The sequence below is a fragment of the Phoca vitulina genome, unplaced genomic scaffold (genome assembly GCF_004348235.1).
Source record: "Phoca vitulina isolate PV1807 unplaced genomic scaffold, GSC_HSeal_1.0 scaffold7, whole genome shotgun sequence".
NCBI lineage: Eukaryota > Metazoa > Chordata > Mammalia > Carnivora > Phocidae > Phoca > Phoca vitulina.
Window position 1 is genome coordinate 69,420,915 of NW_022589710.1, and position 13,386 is coordinate 69,434,300.

Consider the following 13,386-nt stretch of genomic DNA (forward strand, 5'->3'; position numbering starts at 1 on the left):
CTACAGCCAACTATGCTTTCAAATTTCGTGGTGCACTCTGGAAGCGCTTTTACAGTCGCAATTCAAACTTTTTTTTTTTTTAAAGATTTTATTTATTTGACAGAGAGAGAGAGACAGCGAGAGCAGGAACACAAGCAGGGGGAGTGGGAGAGGGAGAAGCAGGCTTCCCGCCGAGCAGGGAGCCCGATGTGGGACTCGATCCCAGGACCCTGGGATCATGACCTGAGCCGAAGGCAGACGCTTAACGACTGAGCCACCCAGGCGCCCCCAGTTCGAACTTTTAAACCAAATATGTTTCTGAAAGAATGGGAGAGTTTCTGTAATCACCTCAACAGAACGAAAACATCAGAGGCTCTTTCTAAATAGTCACTTCCGAGGGACGGCATTGGGACCTCATTAGGAACACCTGCTTTGGGCTCTGCTTTGCCCAGCAAGGAAACCACAGTGAACCGGAGTGGTGGGTTCCGGGAATGGTAACCCAATGAGATGTTTGTTTTGAGCAAAGTTACAGTAGAGCACGGTCTCAGGAGGGTCCCGGAGTCACGAGCTAATTTGAGGTTTCCCTCCTTAGAAAGCGGGTGCACGGGAGTGCCAAGCTCCGCCAGGCCTGCAGGCCCGGTGCCCGAGAGAGCCAGGCAGGCGGGCCGGGGACGCCGCACGACGACGCTGTCAAAGTGACACCCGGACCCCAGCTTCGGAGGTTAAAAAACAGCACCTGGGATGAAAGACCCAGGCCCTCCAATCATCACAGTCGGCCCAGGCCCAGGCAGCGGGGAGGAAGAACCACTTCCTCCTCGAAGCCCGACAACAGGAGTCCCCAGGGGCCGGAAAAGGCAGAGAGGACCTCCCCCGCCCCGGCCCCGGGCGAGGCTGCGCACCCGCCGCGAGGGGAGCTCGGCGGGAACGCGGCCTGGCCAAGGCGACGGGGGAGGGGAGCCAACCGCCATCTTCCCCCGGGCGCTCAAACCGACAAAGCGCGGCCCCGCGCCCAGCCCCCTGTCACGGCCAGTCGGCTCTCGCGAGACCGCGAAGGCCTCTGGGAAGGGCGGGGGAGGGGAGGGCAGGGGAACGAACCCAGGACCCGGGGACTGGGGGCGGGCTGAGGCGGCGAGAGGAGCCTCAGGAAGCAGGAGGGGCGGAGAAAGACGCGATTGACGTGGCATATGGGCCAATTACGAGCAAGCTCGGGCGCGCCTCGGGCCAATGAACGGTGCTGCCTGGCGCGGGGGGCGGGCACTGGGGCCAAGGGTAGCTTGAGCGCGGCGGCGGCGTTGTTCAGTCAGAGCGAGAACATTCCAGAGGTGAGTCCGGTGGAGGGGCGGCGGCCCCGCGCCCCCTCCCCAGTCCTCCCCGCCCCCTCGACCCCCGCGGGCCGCTGGCTGGCGGGGAAGGCGCCCCGACGCCCGCGGCTCACGGCGCCGTCTCTCCGCGCCAGGTCGCCAGGCCCCGGGCGCTGAAGGGTGTGGACCCCGGACGTCGCTGGGACAGCCCCTCCCCGCTGCTCGGCGGCGCCTGGCCCGGCCGCTGCTCGCTGCGCTGCTCCGCCGCCTCCGCCGCCCCTCCTCGGACTCGGGTTCACACGCGCCTCACTTCATCCCAGTCCCGGGCGAGCAGCGTTGGGTTTATGTCTTTATTTGACGAAAACGGTGAGTCCGCGGGCGGGCCGGCGGGGAGATGGCGGCCGCACAAGATGGCGGCGCGCCGCGTGACCCGCGCGCGCGTGTGGCGCAGTTCGGGCGGGCGGGCGGGCGGGCGGGCCCCGAGCCCCCGCCGCCCTGCCCTCCGCCCCGGGCCCCGGCCCCCGCCTCCCCTCTCCCCCACTCTTCCGCCCCGGCCCCCTCCCCCCGCCGGGCCCCGGCCCCTCCCCCGCCCCGCGGGAGCGCGCCGCGCGGGCTGACTCAGGCCTCTTTGCTGCATTCATGAGTCATCGCCCGCCGGGGGCGGGGGCGGCCCGGGCCGGCACCCCTCGGCCGCTTTCGTTTTCCCCGGCGCGTCGAGGCCGAGCGGCGCGCATGGCGGGGCCCCTGCCCCGAGCGGAGCGGCCGGGGGCCATGGGCACCGGAGCGGAGGTTGACTGTGTGTGCGCAGAGCGGGGACGGGGAGGAGCGGTGGCCGTCGTGCTCGGTCGTCGCCTCGCTGTCCGTGCACAGCCCCGCGAGACCGCGTGTCCGGGGGTAGGGCAGGGTCTCTTCCGAATGAGCCCCGGGGCCGCCCGATTGAGCGGGGAGGCTGACAGGGCCGGAGGGGGGTGGAGGCTGAGTCGGGGAAGTTTCTCCGTCGCTGAGGCCTGTCTGCGGAGGAGAGGAGATGCGTCCGTCCGCAGCTGAAATATGGCCGCTCCCCCGAAGCAAACCTTCGCCGGGCTGCTGGGGTTGGCTCCGGGGTAAACCCAGCGCAGCTGAGGCGGGGCAGTTTGTTGTGGGAAGCCCGGCGGCTCCCGGCTGGAGGCCCGTCTTAGTCCACGCGGAGGCCTTCTGTGTGGCGACAGGTGTTCCGTGTTAGAGGGGAATGTTAGCCGCCCCTCCCGGAACTGGGGAGCTTCGCGATGTAGCCGAAGGAGGCACACTTAACCGGGACGTGAAGGGGGGCTTTCTCCTGCGGGAACCGCGCTAAACAGGGGGTTGTGTGTGCTCTTCCTTTCTCTTTCAGAGCTGTTGCGCAGCCATTGGTACCTGTATTGGGGAAACATAGCATACAAGCAAGAAGCTTACAGCCTCAGTGGCGAAAATTTTTTCATGTCAGAGACCGAGAACTCTTGCAGTCGTTTATGTCATCCCTTCTTCTCCAGACAGAAGATACCAAAAAGTTGCAATCAAAGATCTCTTCATCTTATTGATAAAGCCACTAATAAGCCAAAATGTCTGTCAATGTCAACCGCAGTGTGTCAGACCAGTTCTATCGCTACAAGATGCCCCGTCTGATTGCCAAGGTAATACTGATCTCAGTTTTAGTTTTGAGGCCTAAGCTCTTTTCCTAGATTTTTAAAGATTGCATGTCCTGGAGTAGCTAATGCAAAATTATTTTTTTCTTTAGGTTGAGGGCAAAGGAAATGGTATCAAGACAGTTATAGTCAACATGGTTGACGTTGCAAAGGCGCTTAATCGGCCTCCAACGTGTAAGTAATGCTTCTTAAGGAGTCTGAAAAAGCAAAGCATCGATATGGTTGTGACAACTTTGATCTGTGTGTTTTGATTGAGTTGTATGCTAGTTTCAGGGTTAATGGAATCTTGTGCTTGAAAACCAATTGATTATTAGTTGCTATTGGCTAAACAAAACTACTCAAGCAATACATTTCAATCCAGTATAAAAGTGTAAGGGAGTGATATTTGTATAAGGGTGAATGAGTAGCCAAAGATTTAGTTAATCTTTTTCTTCTCTCCTCCCCCCCCAATAGATCCCACCAAATATTTTGGTTGTGAGCTGGGAGCACAGACCCAGTTTGATGTTAAGAATGACCGTTACATTGTCAATGGATCTCATGAGGCGAATAAGCTGCAAGACATGTTGGATGGATTCATTAAAAAATTTGTTCTCTGTCCTGAGTGTGAGAATCCTGAAACAGAGCTGGTGAGTCTTTTCGAGGAAAAACTACATATCTGCTTTTGTGATTAGTCCTTCGATATCATGAAATGTATGTTCCTGACAAGGCACAGCAAACTTAATTGGAAATAAAACGTAAAGCAGCAAAATCTTTAAGTTAGATCATTTTGTGAAACTGTCTTTAGGTCATTTTGTGAAAAAATATTCTTACATATTACGGTGGAGTTACGGTTAGATACTTTTTTTGTTCTTTGCAAAATTTTATTATAGGCCACAGATGACATACTTGTTATTACTTCCCTTTTTTTGGCAGCATGTCAATCCAAAGAAGCAAACAATAGGTAATTCTTGTAAAGCCTGTGGCTATCGAGGCATGCTTGACACACATCATAAACTCTGCACGTTCATTCTCAAAAACCCACCTGGTAAGTCTTTATGATGAACTTGTAAGATCTTAATGTAATCAGCTAATTGTTGGAAACAGAATGGAAGTTTTTTTGCTGCTGTGAAACTAGGATATAAGGAATATTCAATTCTTTTGCCTTGTTCTATTGAATCTGTGATTTAGAAAGATGTACCATTAAGGGTAAAAGAACAGGCTGCCACTTAAGCTCTGCTCTGTCGTCGATTTTTAAGACCTGTCCTTTTAGAATAGGTGAAATGGATATTGTAAAACGGGCACCTGGGTGGCTCGGTCAGTTGAGCGACTGCTTCCGGCTGGGGTCATGATCCCAGAGTCCTGGGATCAAGCCCTGCTGAGTCGGGAGTCTGCTGCTCCCTCTCCGTGCAGCGCGCTCGCTCTCTTTCTCTCTCAAATCTTTTTTTAAAAATGGTGGTGGGATCCCAGCAGACGATCTACTTCTGGAATACGTTTTGTGAACCAGGGTCCTGGCTCGTAAAGCCCAAATAAATGGCTTTAGAACATTGCAAGCAACACTCTGTGTCAGATGATGGAAGTTGCCTGACACAATTTGAGCTTGCTATAGCAATAAAGTCTAACCTATTCCAGTGTTCTCCTCCATGAGAGCAACTGTTATATAGACTTAAACAGTGTTAACAGGTGTGGGCTAAAGTGCAGTTGAGATGTGCTCTTGTTTGTGTTCATGGGGCATGAGAGGGCCAGGAGTGCCAACCTTCACTAACCACCTCATTTTCTGAGATACCACCATTTCATCTTAATTTTAACGAGCAGTTAATATCTCTATTTGGGGACATTCCATCCTTACCTGAGTTTTTTTTATATAGGAAATGATAGTGGATGAATTTGGTCTGTGACTCCTCTTAGAATTACAAGTAGCATTGTGTTCACGTAAGGTTTTCTGAGGGAACGTGCCAAAGCAAAAGGAGGCAAGGGTTCCTCACTGTTTCTCATGAACGTTCATGAGAAACAGTGAGGTGTACTATAAACCATAGTGTTAAACTTTTCTTTCTTTCTTTTGCTGTAGAGAATAGTGATAGTGGTACAGGGAAGAAAGAAAAGGAAAAGAAAAACCGGAAGGGCAAAGACAAGGAAAATGGTTCTGTGTCCAGCAGTGAGACGCCCCCGCCCCCACCACCAAATGAGATCAGTCCTCCTCCACATGCTGCGGTGAGTGTTTGGGGTGAAGGTGTGGTGAGCGCTTAAGTTGGGTGAAATACGATACCTGGTGGGGGAGGGGAGCAGAACTAAGGAAACTCAGTTTTAACATTGCAGTGGTATCTTGGTTCCTGGTTATGTGTGGTTGATTAAATTAATGTAGGTCCAATTTATTTTTTTGGAAAATTAACCCAGTGCCATTAACATGACTAGAAATTAGTATTTTTTGCATTTTTAAGGCATTTGATTAAGCATACTTGTTCTTGACAGGAAGAAGAGGAGGATGATGATTGGGGGGAGGATACAACTGAGGAAGCGCAGAGACGCAGAATGGATGAAATCAGTGATCACGCGAAAGTTCTGACACTCAGTGATGATTTGGAAAGGACTGTTGAAGAGCGGGTCAATATTCTGTTTGATTTTGTTAAGGTAAAATAATTTGGTTCAAGGGCACTTAAACATTTTCTTGATAATCCGTTTCAAGCCTTGGGTTTTTGTTAAGGTGTTTATTAGTTTATGCTGATTACCTGGCGTGTAACTTTTCTCATGGTATCTTTTGAATACTCAAACTCCAGGCTAATTTTACTTTTTCAAATACTTCCTGAGGTGGTTCCAGGTACTATCTTTGGCATGTGCCTTTCATTGAAAAATCCTGAAACTATAATAAATTGGGAAAAAAGTCCATGAAAGTGGGGACTAACTGGCATCTCAAGAGCAAAATGTGTCTCCATTTCACTGAATTGGTTGCTTTTATTTGCAGAAGAAGAAAGAAGAAGGTATTATTGACTCATCAGACAAAGAAATTGTTGCTGAAGCAGAAAGACTGGATGTAAAAGCCATGGGTCCTCTTGTTTTGACTGAAGTTCTTTTTAATGAGAAGATTAGAGAACAAATTAAGAAATACAGGCGCCATTTCCTACGAGTAAGCAAATTACTTTAGGTTCATAAATGAGATTAGAGCTGTGTGACCCTGGGAACATGTTCTCTGTCGTCCTAAAACTGGAGATTATTGACCTAACCTTACCAAGCACGGGAGTATTTGGAAAATACTGTGTATAGTTTCTTATAGTTAAAGTAATACACAGATTTTTATGTATTGACTTTCTGAGCCACTGCTTAAGGCCATAGCCTTAAGGAACGATCTTGAGACAATGAGTATACTTCAAATTTCTTTAAAAGCTTGTTAATGCCAACACATTTATTTCCAGTTTTGTCACAACAACAAAAAAGCTCAACGGTACCTTCTTCATGGTTTGGAGTGTGTGGTAGCAATGCATCAAGCTCAGCTCATTTCCAAGATTCCCCATATCTTGAAGGAGATGTATGATGCAGATCTGTTGGAAGAAGAAGTCATCATCAGCTGGTCAGAAAAGGTGGGGAATAGATAGAAACAGGTTCTTGAAGATCAGAAGTTTTATTGAGACAGTTTTGGGGCAATTTAGGAAGAAGTAACTTCTGATACTTGAGTTTCTTCTACATGAAATGCAGTCCCTGGTATTAACCTATAGGTGATTACCATTATGGCAACTTTCTAGTAATAATGGAAGAAGATATTTAGACTCTTTCAGACTCATTGTTACTTGTTTGCTGAATAAATGTATCTTTTGAGTCAAGATTAGGATATGACCCAGTCCCTTCAAAGAGCTCAGTGTAGGTGGTTATATAAATTAACTTTTAGATTTCTTAAACTAAGGAAATTGTATTGAACATTTTTTAGGCCTCTAAGAAATATGTCTCAAAAGATCTTGCCAAAGAGATTCGTGTCAAAGCAGAACCATTTATAAAGTGGTTGAAGGAAGCAGAAGAGGAATCTTCTGGTGGTGAAGAAGATGATGAAGATGAGAATATCGAGGTAAACTGTGTTAGGGTTTGAGGTTATAAAATGATAATCGAGTAACTTAAAATTTTTAGGTGCAGCAAAACATGGTCTCAATTTGGGAAATTGTATTAATATAAAGGTTAGGGGACATCTCTCCTGCCCCTAGACATGATTGCAAATAGACATATAAATTCTCAAAGGAGTATTTAATTAATGGCAGGTTGAGTATATAGTTGCTAGTTGTCCATAAAAATTAAGATGCTATCAGGCTGAGAGAGAACCTAGTTTTCAAATAACAAAAACTTTTTGTGCAAAGTGATGGCTGTAGGGCGCCTGGGTGGCTTTTAGTTGGTTAAGCATCCAACTCTTGATTTCCACCCAAGCCATGATCTCAGGGTTCTGAGATCAATCCCTGCATGAAATCTATGAAGCTTACTTGGGATTCTCTGCTTCTGCTGCTCTTCCGCATCCCCCCCCCCCCCACGTAATACCCACTTCCTCAAAAAAAAAAAAAGGTTGTGTCTGGGTAGTTTTCCTTTTTCGTTGACCATTGATTTGTATTACTATTTTTATAACTAAGTTTGTTTGGATAAAGATTTACAATCAATAAAATTGTTTTATCAGGTGGTGTATTCGAAGACTGCCAGTGTACCTAAAGTTGAAGCTGTGAAGTCTGACAACAAGGATGATGACATTGATATTGATGCCATTTAAAGGGGTGGGTGCTGCCCAGCTTAACAGTGTAATGCTGCGAATCTTTCTGCATCATCAGCCAGAAGTGCAACATGTATGTGCAAAAGCTAAAATGGCTTAACATCATGCTACACTTTCTACTAAAAATGTATTGCTGTGAGTGGTCTGTAATTAAGCCCAACAAGACATCTAGGGAGTCCATACACATATCAGTGAGCAGATATAGTTTGCTTATTTATAGCATGTTTCTTTTTGAAAAATTAGTGGTGGACACATTTGGATCACATTTATACAGTTAAATAAAGATTTGATTTTGGTCATTCTTCAGATTTTGGCTCTGAATGACTTAAGCTGAAATGGCTCCTTTTTACAATACCGCACCATCATTAACCTGATAGGATTCTTGGAGCCTGTTAGATTTTGTTAGATGCTGAGACTGTAAAGATGTCCTCAGCAGAATGTAAACATAAGCTTACTTGTAATTATCTTAATCAGCCATTGAGAAATACAGTACTTTCAAGTGTTCGGTCCCTCAAATTGGCATCTGGTGATGTACATTCTTCCCATGCCGAGGTGGACTGATAATCAAATGGCAGTGCAACATCTTTATCTTACTGAGAAGTAAAAATGACCTGAGTGTCCTATAAATAATTTTAAGAGCAGGTTTTGAAACTTGAATTGTGTTTTTTTCAGTTCGTGTATACTTACCCCAAATTGTAGTCTTTGGAGTCATGTGCATTGCACGTTGGATGAGCCAGGGGAATTATTACATTAACAAATAAGCATTTTATGTGTATGTAGCTGTTGCTTTGTACTGACTGAGAAAATTCTGAAACTAGGGTGTGATTATATAGTAAGGTATGATTTTATTTGGGGGAAGCAGGAAAAGGTGCACTTAATCTCTAGCAAAAACTGAGCATCATTTTTCAACTTTTATTCTTATGATTTAATTACAGTTTCAAAATGTTAAAGGCATACTGTATCTTTTGTTCATTGTGGATTTTCTCCTGATAATATAGTTTGTTCTTTAATGCCTTTTACACGTGGATACTTAGCTTATGCTTTTTAGGTTTTGGTTGCTATCTTGCCGAAATAAGTGTTGTTGTGTCTCAGACTTGATTTCCGCGCCGCCCCCCCCCCCCATGTCTTATTTAAAAAAAAGCTAAAACCATACTTCAAGTTAAAGCCTATATTTTGGTGTAAGACTTAAGGTGTTTTTTGTTTCACATTGACTATAGCCAGACACCCAAGAAGTCTCATGATGGCCACTGAATGCAGGTGATTGGGGCCTGACCCCAGCCCATCCTGAGGTTTAGATTTGGAAATAACTTGCTGGTGAATTCTTTGCTCAGTTAGCTGATCTAAACTCACTTGATAACGGGTTATGGCTATATCTGAGAAATCATCTTCGGGGAAAATCTTGTTGCATTTATTCCTTTCCACAAAGTACACTGGGAATCAACCATCCAAAGGGTTAATTTTATTGGAAGTCCTGGCTTACATCATTCACCTCTTCTTTTGTGATCCATTTTCACACATTATAATAAGACCTAAATAAAAACATATGTAAGAATTTTTCACATGGGAATTATACAAACATTTGATATAATAAAACCTTGTTAGCTTGATATTTCAAGGAGGTAAAAATCAAGTAGTCTTAACTGGAGACCTACAGATTGGTCCCCATCCCTTCCCTGTCCCCCGCCTTTTGATGGATTTTAATGAGTGAAGCAGAAGCACCTACTTGGAGGGAATGTGCTTTTGTCACACCAAAGAGTTGAAATTTTTACAAATTTACATCTCGCTTAGGTTTCAAATTCTTTGCCATAGGCCAATTTGCTTTCATCATCTGAAATTCTACAGCAGATAGTGGTGACCTAAGCCAAGTTGCATTCAGCATACTCAATGTCAAGCTAATGGGGTTCTGTTATAGTTGGGGGGTTTGGTTGTTTTTGGTTTTGTTTTTTTTTTTTCTTTAACCTGAAGGAAAACCTGTTTGGGGCTTCTAAACACTAAAGAGAAAATGTTGGCTTAGACTAGTATTCAGTCTGGTGCCAAACTTCCAGTGGAATTCAAATCCACATAATAGTTTTATCCATAGAGGCTATCCTAATAAATTAATCCTTCACTTTGATCTATTCAATGGTCTTAAAATTTCCTGTTTCAAACAGCTACATTACTTGATTAAAACAATGTTAAAATTATATTTTGTCTCTGTTTAATATTAAAATTAATCTAGATTCTTATTTTATAAGATTGAAGCATTGAACTCTGCCGTGTTTTGTCGCTGCTGCTTTGGATTTGTGTTGGGATGTTTCCTTCCGTGGTTGCCAGCCCCACTCACAAAAACTGGATGCTGCTCATTATTGTGGGTCAGTGACTTTCCTTAGGTCTTGTATTCTTGCTCTGTAACTCTAATTACAAACTGAAAAGATCTGCCTTAACCTGAGTCCTTGAAATCTTGATGGGTGCTTACTTTAGGGAATTGAGACGTCAAGTATATAGTTCTATAATCTCTTGATTAAGAAAGAAGAATAGAGATTGCTTTCTAAATAAGATCTTTCTGAAATTGATGAACCTACAGGTCTAAAGGTTGGAGAAGGGAAAGGGGTGTAACGTAGTGCTCAGTGCTTTTCTTGTCAGGCTATGTTGCAATTACCCCCACTGTTTACTCCAGTGCACTAAGCACTGAGTAAAAACCTTTGACCTGAAGATAACTTAGAGTGGAAAATCCAGAAGGGTACTGGTGCATGCACAGTGTGCTGCGTCTCTGTATTTTGTGTTTGTTGTATTGACCCTCACAGTGATCCTGAGATGTATAACATTGTCCCAAGGTCACTCATCTAATCTGACGCCTGTGTCCAACCACTTTGTACTGCACTGCAGAGATAAAGATGTGTTTAAAACCAAAAACGGAAAGATTCTACTGGAATCTACTTAGACCTTCAGCAGAACAGCCCAACCATAATTGAGATTTAAAATTTTCTTGAGAATTCTGCAAACAATCTTCAGTGAACTCTAATAGCTATAGCTTTACCTATCCGTATTCTAGAGTAACCCAGAAAGGCAGAGTTGGCCCAGACTGCGTTGTCCTATTGATGGTTCTTCAAATGTAGCGGCCCGCTGGACTACTACAGTTTCTCAAGGCACTCTCAGTATCAGGACGCAATACCAGTACTCAGTACAGTGCATTTGTTTCTCTGACCTGTCCCTACATAGACTTTGACTCTTAAGAATTGTCAGGTTGTAAAGTGGAGTCATATGGACAAATGACTTGGCAAAGGTCTCAGATCTGGCTTAATGGGGTCTCCAGAGTCTGACCCTGTGAGCCTTTGCTTTTGGAAGGTTGGGAAATTGGGTTTTATGTCCACCTGCAGTAGGGTTCTGTATTCCAACCTAAGTATCTGATTCTTTACAGCCAGAAAATGGAACCATTCTTGTGTGCTAGAATATGGGGATCATAGCTACATGAAGAGAATTTTCCCTCAGAACCTAGACCAGGAGAGTACAGTGTTAGGCTCTCAAAGCAGACAGTAGGGTCTGAGTTGCCCCAGTCCCTGCCTTTGGGATGTTACTCAGTAAGCCCTTTTTAAGGGGCATATTCATTTGGGTTTTGGAATCCGACCTGGATTCTGGCCAGGGCCTCCCTGGATTCTATGTTTCCCTAATGGGGATGATAACCCCTCTGTACAACACTTGAAATTCTAATTGAAGCCTAATACTGCAATCTGTGGAGATACTACTGGGCTGGGGCAGCCAGGGAAAATTGGTCTGTCTGGGATAGAGAAGGATAGAGTGTGTGCTGGGACCTCCAGACATCTGGAGCAGAAATCAGAGTAGACTCAGGAGAGCAGTGGGTAGCTCAAAGTTGTTTTTGGCTAGGGAACAGAAGGTAGTACAGTGTTTAAGCAGCCATTAGTGTGCCGTACATGGTTGCCATGAGCAACACTTAACCTGCAGCAGTACTCAGACCAAGCTAGGTCTGGCCGAGGACAGTCCATGGTTCCTACCGGGATCCCGTAACAGCTGCAAATAGCAGCTGAACTATTAGCTTAACCTATCACCTGTCCCAACAGATTGAATTAGCTGAGAAGCTCCCATAAGCACTTCGTGGGGCAGCCCTCAGCTGGTGCTGGCAGCATGAAGTCCCCAGCCCAAGGTGAGAGGGACTGAGGGGTTCAAGGCCAGTGAGTGAAGCTACGTGGAGTCTGGTTCCAGTGGTCCTTCACCTGGGGAAGGGGTCATTACAAAGTACAGTGGGGGTTGTAGCACAGGTAGTAACATACACACCTCATTGGAAGAAACCAGCCCAGAAAAGAGGCAACTGTCCTAGGGTCCTGTGGCACACCCACAGAGGCTGGACCTCAATGCTTCTGCCTAAGCTAATGCTATGCCATACAGCTTCCAGGTTTCTTGCACTGTGGGGGACTTAACACAGATAGGGAAGAACTTTCTGGTCTTTAGGCTTGTTTGTGCAGGGAAGATGGGATGGCAGCTTGCAGGGTCCTCGCTTGGTGTGTTGAGTGACACTGCTGCTGAAGGGGTACAGCCATCAGAAGCAGTCCTCTCCAGATTGGGAAGCAGGGTTTCCCAGAGACCTGGCGCCATCCCCGCAGATCCCTTGAGCACCTGACCTGTTTCAGACCTTGGGTAAGCTTGCACTTGTTCCAGCTTTATCCCTATTCTATAGGAATTCACAGACCAAAACAGACATAGGGTAGGGGTAGAACTGGAGAGAGGAAATGACTGGGCACTTTAACACTGCCTGAAATTTGAAGCATCTCAGGATAAGTATGAGTAGAAATTTGCAGGGGGGGAGTGGGAAGTGGAAACCATTCCCTGTAGATGACTGCAGTGGATGAGACTGTAGGCAGTGAGGCCTTCTGCAAGCTCATGGGCCTTGAATGGAGCCTTGTAAAGTTTGAAGGAACCAGTACATGTGCATCGTGCTGCCAGAGCAGCTAAGCCACTGGGAATCATAGAGGGGTTGGAGGGCAGCCCTATGGCTGACAGCAGCGGCTGTGAGGGGTAGACTGAAAGTTGGGGGTCCCCAAAGAGCTTTGGCTGTTTGAAGGCACAGTGTCCCAAATTGAAGAGAGCAGGCCCAAATCCCCATCCCATAGGCAAAATCTGAGCACCCAAGCAAGAGTGCTGGAACTTCACCTTGGAGACCAGATCTCCTATTTTCGTGTATGGGTAAAGGTCAGCACCCAGGAGGGGTCTCTGGAGGTTCAGGGATTGAGTGGACACAGGGTTTTTCTGTTCTGGGTTCTAGGTCGGGAACCTCAAACTTTAAAGTGTCTTCAGATGTAACTATAAGTAGTAAATGTGAAGTTCTTGATAAAGAACTTCTCCAGATGTGGAGAAGAGGATTTCCAAGGGGTCACATGATAATGGAATTATTGGGAACCTTGCACAAGTCTAGCCTTAGGAGGACCCAGGGATAGCAGCTGGTCCAGCCTTGTGGACACACTGTAGCAACCAGGGCACTGCCCTCCTGTCTGCTCTCTGGGTTTCTCTTTCCACTACCCATAAACTTCCTGCTCTTTCAGAACTGCACTCCGTCTCCTTGTGACTTTGCTTTCTCAGGGTGTCCTGTGGCCTTGAAGCTTCTGTTTCTGCTGTTTAATGCTCAGTCCTTCAAACTTCCTCATTCACATTCTTGTCAAGGTATATGTGATATGCTTCACTGACCCTCAACACTTCTATCAGGTTGATTTGTTTACTTCCAGCTGTTGTAAGCTCTGTTGGCAGCCCC

The 13,386-nt window shown here is 46.3% G+C and overlaps 1 protein-coding gene and 1 non-coding gene across 3 annotated transcripts; both read left to right on the top strand.

The window, feature by feature from the left end:
* The first annotated feature begins 1,195 nt into the window (after positions 1–1,195).
* On the top strand, positions 1,196–9,832 carry EIF5 (eukaryotic translation initiation factor 5). 2 transcript variants are annotated; one of them, XM_032405979.1, is made up of 12 exons: positions 1,196–1,301; positions 1,436–1,646; positions 2,650–2,929; positions 3,034–3,115; positions 3,395–3,567; positions 3,854–3,965; positions 4,986–5,128; positions 5,387–5,545; positions 5,877–6,038; positions 6,325–6,489; positions 6,834–6,968; positions 7,560–9,832. In XM_032405979.1, the coding sequence occupies exons 3-12, from the start codon at positions 2,858–2,860 to the stop codon at positions 7,647–7,649; spliced, it is 1,293 nt and encodes a 430-aa protein (XP_032261870.1). In that variant the 5' UTR covers positions 1,196–1,301; positions 1,436–1,646; positions 2,650–2,857; the 3' UTR covers positions 7,650–9,832. The 2 variants fall into 2 exon arrangements, with proteins under 2 accessions (XP_032261870.1, XP_032261871.1); XM_032405980.1 differs by lacking the exons at positions 1,196–1,301; positions 1,436–1,646 and adding an exon at positions 1,962–2,174.
* On the top strand, positions 4,469–4,592 carry LOC116633438. Its single transcript, XR_004299716.1, has one exon. It is a non-coding gene; the product is annotated as a small nucleolar RNA SNORA28 (small nucleolar RNA).
* Positions 9,833–13,386: the final 3,554 nt, after the last annotated feature.

Excerpts from the sequence above, each read along its gene's own strand:
- EIF5 (XM_032405979.1), top strand. The coding sequence starts at position 2,858 with ATGTCTGTCAATGTCAACCGCAGTGTGTCAGACCAGTTCTATCGCTAC. Across the intron at positions 3,116-3,394 it reads GCTTAATCGGCCTCCAACGT|ATCCCACCAAATATTTTGGT; the intron begins GTAAGTAATGCT and ends CCCCCCCAATAG. Across the intron at positions 6,490-6,833 it reads TCATCAGCTGGTCAGAAAAG|GCCTCTAAGAAATATGTCTC; the intron begins GTGGGGAATAGA and ends AACATTTTTTAG.